At 51.2% G+C, this 10,812-nt stretch overlaps 1 protein-coding gene across 3 annotated transcripts in view; it reads left to right on the top strand.

The window, feature by feature from the left end:
* The window catches only part of Heyl (hes related family bHLH transcription factor with YRPW motif like), a 16,799-nt gene extending 9,514 nt beyond the window's left edge, over positions 1–7,285 (top strand). For all 3 annotated transcript variants that reach the window (XM_050161415.1, XM_050161417.1, XM_050161414.1), the window contains exons 4-5: positions 1,643–1,724; positions 5,117–7,285. In XM_050161415.1, coding sequence (XP_050017372.1) covers positions 1,643–1,724; positions 5,117–5,769 — 735 coding nt within the window. In that variant the 3' untranslated portion in view covers positions 5,770–7,285. The remainder of the gene's footprint in view (positions 1–1,642; positions 1,725–5,116) is intronic.
* Positions 7,286–10,812: the final 3,527 nt, after the last annotated feature.

The following is a 10,812-nucleotide window of genomic DNA, read 5'->3' as shown; positions in this document are numbered from 1 at the left end:
CTCTTTTTGGGTCTGGCTTACCTCACTCAGGATGGTGTTTTCTATTTCCATCCATTTGCCTGCAAACTTCAAGAAGTCCTTGTTTTTTACTGCTGAGTAGTACTCTAATATGTATATATTCCATACTTTCTTCATCCATTCTTCAATTGAAGGGCATCTAGGTTGTTTCCAGGTTCTGGCTATTACAAACAATGCTGCTATAAACATAGTAGAGCATATACGTTTGTTGTGTGATAAGGCCTCTCTTGGGTATATTCCCAAGAGTGGTATTGCTGGGTCCATGGGTAGGTTGATCCCAAATTTCCTGAGAAACCTCCACACTGCTTTCCAGAGTGGTTGCACAAGTTTGCATTCCCACCAGCAGTGGATGAGTGTTACCCCTTTCTCCACAACCTCTCCAGCAAAGGCTATCATTGGTGTTTTTTATTTTTGCCATTCTGACAGGTGTAAGATGGTAAAAAGATGATACTTTATATCATCTCCTGGCCTCCACATGTGTACACGCACATACATAAGGTGTGCACGTGCCACACACATGTGTATACACACATGTATGCATAGTTGTCACTGGCCAGGGGACAAGGGGAATAGATGATTATTCTTAGCAAGGTGTCTTGGGTATGGTGGCTTTATTCCTGATGTGTTCCTTTGGGTTAAATCCTAAAAGTGATCCTGAGAGGCAGGGATTATTCTGCACATCGCACACAAGGAAGTGAAGGACAGAGCTGTCATGTAGTATCTATCTACTATTACAAGGCTAGTACATACCTGAGCAGAAACAGCACGGAGCTGTATCCCCTGTCTCCAGACCTTTCTAGAGCTCTTTGATAGTAAAACAGGCCACTCAGGGAGTAAGCAGCTGTTGTTGAACATGGTGCGGGGCATAAGGTGGAGAGACAAATGGTTGTATCGGATCGCCCCAAAGATCCTTACCCTGTGCTCAAGGCTCAGGTCACACGGCATCTGCCTTCTCTTAGGCCAGTAAGTCCAAGTCAGCCATTCCACAGATGCTCATTAAAGCCTTCTCAGAGCCAGCAATGAACTAGACTCGGTGTCTGTCTTTAAGGGACTGGCATGGAAAGTCTGACCCTCAGGTTTCCCACGGGGGCCAAGGTTCCCTGGAGGCTTAGGAAACATCCCCAAGAGAGAACGGAGGAAGGGCAAGTGCTTCAGATGCTGTGCTGGGACCTGGGGATACTGAGGTCGGAGGTGGGTTCCCAGGATAGCAGGTCTGTGGGGCAGGGGATGGTGGATAACAGCCGAAGTCCGGTGAGGGTGAGGAGGCCATGGAGACAGATGAGTCTTTCTGGGAGAGAGGCGGGCTGACACTCACTGGGAGCATTTCAGCAGAGAGGCGCCCAAGAGGCAAGGTGGAAGGAGACTAAAGAGGTCTCCATCAAGGCAGTCGAGTCAGGGAGGGATTTTAGGATGGAAGCCCCGCAATGATGCCAACAGGCGGACTGAGAAGGGAGCTGGCGAGCACCCTTTCAGACTTGGAGAGCTTGGACAGAGGAGCAGCCCGAGTGGTCAGGGCGTGGGAGGAAAGGGAGGAAATCCTAGCGGTGAGTGAGGATGGGGACAGGAGGGCCGTGAGCAACAGCAGTCACCTGCAGGCTGCACCCTCTGCCTTTGGTACCCACAGGGCTCCTCCAAGCTGGAGAAGGCCGAGGTCTTGCAGATGACGGTGGATCACTTGAAGATGCTCCACGCCTCCGGTGGCACAGGTACAGTGTTACTCACACTACATGTACTTTGACAGAGGGCATAAGGATCAACGGGTGAGTTCAGACTAGTAGACAAAGTAGGTTGTCATTGCCCTTCTGTGGAAGGACTGACTTAGATTCCAGCCGCCATTTGCCAAGCTCCTCTCTCTTCATATGTTCTTCCTTGGTGTTTGCTTTTTGTTTGTTTGTTTGTTTGTTTTTGTTTTTTGTTTTTCGAGACAGGGTATCTCTGTGGTTTTGGAGCCTGTCCTGTCCTGGAACTAGCTCTTATAGACCAGGCTGGTCTCGAACTCACAGAGATCCGCCTGCCTCTGCCTCCCGAGTGCTGGGATTAAAGGCATGCGCCACCACCGCCCGGCTTTGGTGTTTGCTTTGAGCATAGGGTTTCCCTCTGGAGCCCACGCTGACCTCAGACTCACAGATCCTCCTGCCTCCGCCTCTAGAGCTCTGAGATAACAGGCAAGAGCAGCTACAGCAAATTGTCTCCCCTCCTTCATTGTCCCCTCACTGCTTCCCACATCTCCATTTGGCCTAACCCTTTCTTCAGTTGACTCCTACCAGTCAGGATTGTTCTGTGCACCGGGCTTCCAGAAGCCCCACCAGCAAGACCTGGTTAACAGGTAGACAGCTTATATAAGCAAATTTTCACCAGAATCCCCATCTTCAACTAACCTGAGAGTTTAGACACAGACATCTTGCTGATGTCTCTGGGCGTAGGCCTTAGCTTCTGGACGTATCTTTGGCAGCACTGAGGAGCCAGTCGTTCTCACAGCAGGTGTCAGAGCACCGGAGGAGGCAAGCCATCCCATCATTTCCTTAGTGCCTTCCCTTAAATCTGTGGAGCAGCTATGACCTTTAGAAGGACTCCCGGGTGAACGGAAATCTTGTCTCGAAGTTTCTAGGTGTGTTTGGTGATTTCACGATCAGGAAGCCTTCACCTTCCACAGACCTTAGCTACAAAGATGTAATGCTCAAGAACAGCTTTCAACTCTGGGGGAGAACAGTGGCGTTTTTAAGTGGTCCGAATCCGTGCTGCTGGGACAGGCAGCACCGCAGGGTCTCCCCAAAGGAGGCATTAGACTGTAGGAATTCACAAGTTTCGCAGACCTACCCAATAACTTGAGAAGTCTGCCCAAGGAACACATTCCAAGCAGTGGCACCCAGCGGGGAGAGGCTTCAAATTATATTCCTGGTTATCCTATTAAAAGGGAAGGGTGATTAGCACGTGGGCAGCGCTTTCAAATGTTTTCACTTATCTCACGAGATCTAGGAAGGAGGGGGCGGGGGGGGGGCAGCTGTCCTCGCCACTCTGGCTCAGGCTAAGAGCGAGGTCAGAGAATTGTGGTTGGGAGTGCGGGCTTTTGATTTGAATTCTGGCTCTGCTGCTTCTTAACTCTGTGGCTTAAGACAAATGGTTTTATCCTCTCCACCCCTGGGTTTCTTTAGCTGTAAAGTGGGTACGGTACAAGCGTGTTCAGGATTGAATTAGATACTGGGGTGAAGTGTGCAGTAAGTGTGAACTCAGCAGACGCTTGTTTAAAAGAACAGCCTAGCCGGGCGTGGTGGTGTGCACACGTAACCAAAGCTCTCTGGGAAGTGGGGGCCGGAGGATCGGGTGTTCCAGATCATTGTAGGCAACACAGTGAGTTCCAGGCCAGTCTGGACTATGAGAATGGCTATCTAAAAATTAACTAATTAATTAGAAGAGGCTGAGGATGTAGCTCAGTTGGCAGATGCTTGCTTGCTATCCGCAAAGCCTTGGCTTCAATTCTGTATTAACCAGGCATGGTTGCCCAGGCCTGTGGTCCCAGTACTTAAGAGTGTGGAGACAAGAAGATCAGAAGGTCAAAGTTCAGCTACATAATGAGTTGAAAGTCGGCTTGAACTACATTTGACCAAGTCTCAAAGTACATAAAGAAATAAATGTCGCCGGGTGGTGGTGGCGCACGCCTTTAATCCCAGCACTCGGGAGGCAGAGGCAGGCGGATCTCTGTGAGTTCGAGACCAGCCTGGTCTACAAGAGCTAGTTCCAGGACAGGCTCCAAAACCACAGAGAAACCCTGTCTCGAAAAACCAAAATAATAATAATAATAACAATAACAATAATAATAAATAAATAAATAAATAAATAAATAAATGTTTAAGCAGGCCAGCGGTGGTGCATGCCTTTAATCCCAGCTCTCTGAGTTTTAGGCCAGCCTGCTCTACAGAGTGAGTTCCAAGACAGCCAGGGCTACTCAGAAAAACCCTGTCTTAAAAAACAAAGAAAGAAACTCGTGTGTGTGTGTGTGTGTGTGTGTGTGTGTATGTGTGTATATGTGTGTGTGTCTGTGTGTGTATGTGTGTGTGTCTGTCCGTGTGTGTGTCTGTATGTGTGTATGTGTGTGTCCGTGTGTGTGTCTGTGTGTGTGTATGTATGTGTGTGTGTGTGTGTGTAAGATGAAGAGCACAGCAAACACAGAGGTGCATCATCACACGGCATAGCCAAGTCTCACCCCAAACTGCCCAGACTTGGCAGTCTCCTGCTGTGCTGTCCTGTCCCCTCCAAGGGTCCCCAGCCCTGCCGCTCCTTCTCTGTCCAGAGGTGGCCGAGAGAAGGGCAGGTATGTAGAGGCAGTAGAGGTGTGGATGCCTGTGTGGACGGTCCACCTGGGCTGCCCATCAGTGACATCAGGCCAAGAGAGAGCCCTTGCCTGATGGCAGCCGCATGGGGCCAGGACATTCCAGCTGCGTTCTGAGCTGGAGGATGAACCCAGATGCAGCAGCAGCTGGGCCAGTGGCAAAAGCAATCACTGTGTTTCCATTTATGGAGCGGGTCGGAGTCCCGTTTCGTTTCACCCTCTCTACTCACGGCAGCAGCGAATACTACAGCAGCGAGCATGACTTCCATTGCCTCCCCATTTTCAAGCTAAGGAAACTGAGGCTTAGGGATGCTCATCTGTGGTCAGTTTGAGTGGCAGATCCACGATCCGAACCCAGCTCTGGTGGCTCCTAAAGGCTTCACCACTGCACAGCTGTGCCTTCTCCAAGAGGCCTTCTCCTCTGATAGCTGCTGCCGTTCCCTCCTCCCCCCAAACCTGCCTCTTTTCAGAGTTAGTCTGCATCTTCTATAGGTGCTGTCTTTTCACAGGCGTCTGCTTAGAGAAATTATGTGGGCCACAAGATTTTCTTCACATTCATGTTAATCACGAAGTGTGAGGAAAATACATTTTGTGTCCCAGCGTGGTTTCTTGTGCTTTATAATGGGAGACTGGGACTCAGAGAGGTGAAGGGATATGTCCCAGGGAACGGGGTCATTATAAACTATACAGGTGGGGCAGATCACACAGGGTATCTTCCCCCAGGCCCTGTGCTTCTCTCCCTGGCATGCCCTCATGGTACTTTACTTACAGGGTTCTTCGATGCCCGAGCCCTGGCTGTTGACTTCCGGAGCATTGGTTTTCGGGAATGTCTCACCGAGGTCATCAGGTACCTGGGGGTCCTGGAAGGACCCAGCAGCCATGCAGACCCTGTCCGGATTCGCCTTCTCTCCCACCTCAACAGCTATGCAGCTGAGATGGAGCCTTCCCCCACACCCACTGGGGCCCTGGCCTTCCCTGTGTGGCCCTGGTCCTTCCTCCATAGCTGTCCAGGCTGGCCTTCCCTGAGCAGCCAGCTCGCCATTCTGGGAAGAGTGCCTGGCCCTGTCCTCCCCAACGTCTCCTCTCCCACTTACCCCATCTCTGCCCTCCGGTCCACCCCAGTACACAGAGTGGCTGGTACCATCCTGCCAGCCCGGAGGAATCTGTTGCCTAGTCGAGGGGCAACTTCCACCCAGAGAGCCCATCCTCCTGAAAGGCCAGCTGCCCCTCCCCCCACAGCCCCTGGTAGCAGGGTTGCCAGGAGCAACCATGTGCTCTCTGTCCTGCCATCGTCTTCCCCCACAGCCCTTGGAGCTGGGAAGTCTGATGACAGTCCATCCCCTTTGGGGCCAACTGGGAGGCCATCAGCAGCGGTGTTCTGCCACTCCTGGGTCTCTGAAATCACTGAAATTGGGGCTTTCTGAGCTGACCCCCTACACCCATCCCCTAGAAATGGGGAGCGTTGCTATTCTCCCCCATGAGCTCTGAAAAGGCGCCACCTTTTCTAGACCAGCTTCGATACAAAGGCCTCTCTCCTCCCCCGTCAGAGCCCTCCCAGGCCCCTACTCACGACCCATCCTGCTGCCCACCTGGCTCCCGTCACCTTTTCAGAGCTCAGAACCTTAGTCTCATTTTCCACAGGCATACATGAACTACATGGTGCCTGAGACCCCTGAGGCCCTGAGGCACTGTGGACCCAAGACTCATGGCCTTTGAGTCTGGAGTTGAAGCTTTAACCTAACGGCTACTCCCATGATGAGGTGGGACTCGCAGTCCTGAGGGCTGGTGGGATTCAGCCACCCCCAGGCCAACAGGATGGAATGTGCCGTCTGCTTCACTTCCTGAAGACAGATATGAAGCTGTGGCTGTTGAGCCGTCTCTGTGGCCCCTCCCAGAACAGGGAAGCACAGGACAAATCTGTTCTCCAATCAGTTAAGGCCTGCAGCTACCATCGTCCCAACTTCAGCCGCCCACCTGACTGACTACCCACTAAGGCTTGACAAGCCAGGCCAGGAGGATTCCCCACAGCAGCGGAGCTCTGGCGGGATGTCCCTACCACCAGGTCTCCACAGTGCTTCGGACAGGAACCGGGGCTGAGAGAGAACAGGAGAGCACCGCTCCTTTTCTCTTGGGTACCGTCCTCTGGGACTGTGACCCTTCCCACAGAGTGTTGACGACCTGTGGTCCTGATGGTGGCACTCTAAGAATCATTCTCTTGGGATTCGGCACCAGACATCTGAGCCGCCTGGTTTGCATCCGGCTCCCAGAGCCCAGACTGCTGCCACAGCCAAGGGCTGTCAGGCGGGATAAAAATAACTTGGAGGAGGGGGAATACAGGCAGAGGCGGCTGGGCTCTTCAAGGTCATGCAGCGGGTCGAGGGCCTGAGAGCCTGAGAGCCCACGTTTCACACAGCTGCCTCCGCTCAGAGGCCAGCTCACTCCCCAGCTCCACCTCAAGCCACTTGCCTTTCTAATGGGAATAAATGGCCAGTGGACCAGCAGAGACTGAACTGACATTTAGGGTCGCCCTATCCGGGGACAAAGTGTGGAAGCCTCTCTGTCCTCTTTGGTGAGCACTTGCTCCCCCACAGTACCTCTGAGGACTGCCCAGTGTGCCATCCAGGAACACCCTGGTTAATGCCTGGCAAAACCAAGATTGTGGGAACCTGTAACTCCTATTCACTGATGCTGGGGCCATGCTGATTATGAAATACTTGCAAGCTTGTTCCAGAAAGCCCCCCATCCTGGTCCCAGCCTTTGATGGAACCGCGGTCGTCAGAGCTGTAGTAAGGAACCTGTGGGCACAAAAGGAGCGTTTACCAAACCCTGGGAGCATAAGGGTCATTTCAGAAAAGTGGGACAGAGGGCAGAGGTCATCTGAGTGACCCAGAAAGAGTTTGTGCATAGGCCATGAAGAGATAAAGACTTCTTCACTCCTTAGTAGAAGCAAGTTCTTTAATCTTGCTGCCATATTGGACCCGTCTGGCATCTCTGTGGAGTGCATCATCAGCCCACTGAGAGAGACAGATCCGGGGTGGGGTGGGGTAGAAGAGTCATGCAGGTTCCTGGGGCTGCGGAGAGGTGATAGAAGTCCCTGGATATTAGGGTCTTACCGCGGGCATGCAGTTTGGCAGCTTCCTAGCCAGAGGTTCCGCCTTCACTCACAGGTGCGCTCTGGGAAACACATTTCCATGTTGCAGGTACCTGGAATGTAACTCCGCGGAAATACGGCAAAAGTGGCATCCATCCTGGTTGGCCTTGGGACATTTTCCCGGGAGACTGGGCAGGTGACTTCTCCCCCACTCCACAACACCCAGCTGAGTACTCAAATCTCCTGCTTCTAGTCTCGAGCCTTTCTGGCGGCCCCAGCGCTCTCGTCCCACTGCAGGGAGCTGCAGACAAGCCATAAAGATGTTTAGTTCTGGAAACCTCCACCAACAAACTTCCACTTCTGCTTCCTGGATGTTTCTAGAGTCTCTGACCCATAGCTCCAGGTCTGGCAATGCCCCCTCTCCCCTAGATTATTGCCCAGTTTCTTTGCTTTGCTCTGTCTGTACCAGTCAGTTCTCAGCAGCCATGTGGTGTGTGCAGAGCATGCCATATCAACCCAGCCTGAAACCTAGACGCCACCCCCACCCCACACCCTGTTCTTCCAATGACAAAATCAGCTCTCTTTCTCAATCCTAACCTGACTTCTGCCCTTGTTTCTTGCCGGCCCCTAACCTGCTCAGCGCTTATGCTGCACAGGCCTGGTCTCATATCCTCAGCATTCCCATCTTTAGAATTTCTCTCATGAGGTTCCCAGAATGTTCCTCCTTTCCCTTGGCATGACCTACTTCAGCTCCTCAGGCCTGGCCTTCCACATCACCTCTCCTGGAGGCCTTCCGGGACTGATGTGCTTGAATAACTCATTCATCTCCAAAGTCCCAATTGTTTCTCTTCATGGAGAGTTTGCTAATGCATACCTGCTTGTGTGCTTGTTGGTTAGGCATGTTCCCCACTGGAATGTGAGCTCAATGAGTCCGGGGGCCATACCTGGCCTGTGCTCACATCTGTACTCAGCCCTGAGCACAATGCCTGCCCATCATCACTGACCTATGAACTTTTGTTGAATATATAGATAGAGGCGGTGAGAAGGCTTCTGGCTTCCTGTGCACAGACCCCATTGGGGGTGGATTCCACCCCCGTTCCTTCCGGCTGGCTTAGAGAGGAGACAGGAGAGTCAAGGCCAAGGAGACTGGGCGTTCTGGCAGAATGGTCAGAAGTCCCCGGCCAGAGGAGAAGCAAGCCTGTTGGCCCTGGGGTGCAAGCTCCCAGCCGAGGCTGCCAGCAGGTTTGTTTTTGCTCTTGGCCTAACTCTGTAATACATCCAGCTCCCAACAAATGCCACATTCGTGGAGACCCACCCCGTGCCAGCCAGGACAGACAGAGCCTAAGGTAACCAACACACGGTCACTCAGAGGGCAGCGTATCCTCTGCCTAAGTAAGATGGACGTGGAAAGAGCTCTGGAGAAGGCTGAGGGCTGCAGAATGGGTGTGCTTCTCTGGGAGGGGGCCCTGGAAGGAAGCCCTCCTGGAAGAGGACCAAGGGACTCCCCTTGCGGAGATCTAGAAATTCAAGCAGGAAGCTACAGAAGCTTGGAGTTCCTGAGTGCAGTCCCTCAGTGCAAGTTTGCCTGAGCTCTGAAACTGATCTTTCTCATTAACGAGAAGGGATTTTCTTCAAGTTCTTGGCCTTCTTGAACTTAACGTTTTCGTTTGTTCAGCGGCCACAGTGCAGTAATGGCTACCCACATCTGTGCACACGCATACACACAAATACAAATTTAATAAAATTGTTTTAAAGAAAAAGAATTTGGTGGTGCTGAGCATAGAGGTCCATCTGTATCCTCAGCGTTCAGTGAAGCAAGAGGATCAGGAGTTCAAGGCTACCCTGGGCAATATGAGACTGTCTCAAACAAACAACAACTCAGGGGGGTGTACCGGAGAGATGGCTCAACGGTTAAGAGCACTGTGGCTCTTGCAGAGGACCCAGGTTCGGTTCCCAGCGTGGCACCTAACAAACACTTGTAACTCCAGTTCCAGAGGCTCGGAGGCTTGCTTCTTGCCTTCTTGGCACTGGTTGCTTATGGTACAGACATGCAGGCAGAACACCCACGCACACAGAAACAAAGTATAGCAACAATAACAAAATTATAGCAACAATAACAAAATGATGATGAAAAAGAAGGAGGAGGAGCAGGAGGGGGAAGAGGAAGAAAAGGAATAGGAGAGGAGATTCAACCTCACCTATTCCTAAATACTTTTGATAACAGTGCTCAGGCCGGGTGACTGTGGTTTAGCCTGTCTGGGCCGGGGTCAGCCCCTTATTAGGAGATACAACGAGAAGAACTGGGATTATTTCTATTCAATAGGTGGCTTAGAGTCCAACCTGAAGAAGGCTGATGACCGCTTGACTGCTTACTTTTAGTCTAGTTTTCTTTTTCCTTGTTGGTTGGGTGGGTGGTTTTGTTTTATTTATAGGGTATCAAAAAATAGTCCAGACTGGCCTTGAACTCTGTACCACTGAGGATGACCTTGGACTTCTGCTCCTGCAGCTACCTCGCAAAGGCTGGGGTTACAGGTGTGCCCCCTCAGATCTGGCTTATGCAGTTTATGCTGGGGCTCAGGTCCAGGACTTCGTGTGTGCCAAGCAAGCACTCTGAAGACAGGGCAAGGTAGAATTAATTTCTACGGGGACATTTCCATGCCCTGGCTCCTTTCCCAGTCCCCAGCCCATAGCAGATTAAGGAATGTTTCATCTGTGCTACTGTGATTTGAATGTGGTTTGACCAACACACAGTGCACACAGTACTGCAAGAGCCCCTTTGAAGCCAAGGTCCAAAGCACATAGAGTTAAATGAGGAGAAAACATACCAGGTGCAGACACCCCTGATCTTGCTCTCATGGCAGACATTACTAATCAATTTCACATCCTGTCCCCTTGTTATTTTCTTCTTAAGATTTTTTTATTTTATTTGGGGGTGTCTGAGTCAGGGTTCTATTTCTTTTCTGTGAAGAGATGCCATGACCACAGCAACTCTTTTTTTTTTTTTTTTTTTTTTTTTTTTTTTTTTTTTTTTTTTTTTTTTTTATGTATATGAATGTTTTATCTGCATGCCAGGAGAGGGCATTAGATCCGACTGTAGATGTCTGTTTGCCCCCACGTGGTTGCTGGGAATTGAACTCACGACCACTGGAAGAACAGCTGCTGCTCTTAACCACTGAGCCATCTCTCCAACCCAACCACAGCAACTCTTATAAGGAAAAACATTTAATTGGGGCTGGCTTACAGTTTCAGAAGTTTAGTCCATTATCATCATGGTGACGTGCAGGCAGACATGGTGCTGGAGAGGTAGTTAAGAGTTCTACATCCAGATAGACAGGCAGCAGCAAGAGAGAATGATACTGGGCCTGGCTTGAGCATT

Source organism: Alexandromys fortis, unplaced genomic scaffold (genome assembly GCF_014885135.2).
Source record: "Alexandromys fortis isolate MF-2015 unplaced genomic scaffold, M_Fortis_MF-2015_v1.1 scaffold_122, whole genome shotgun sequence".
Lineage (NCBI taxonomy): Eukaryota > Metazoa > Chordata > Mammalia > Rodentia > Cricetidae > Alexandromys > Alexandromys fortis.
Note: the sequence above shows the minus strand (reverse complement) of the source record. Positions and strands in the feature narration are given on the sequence as shown.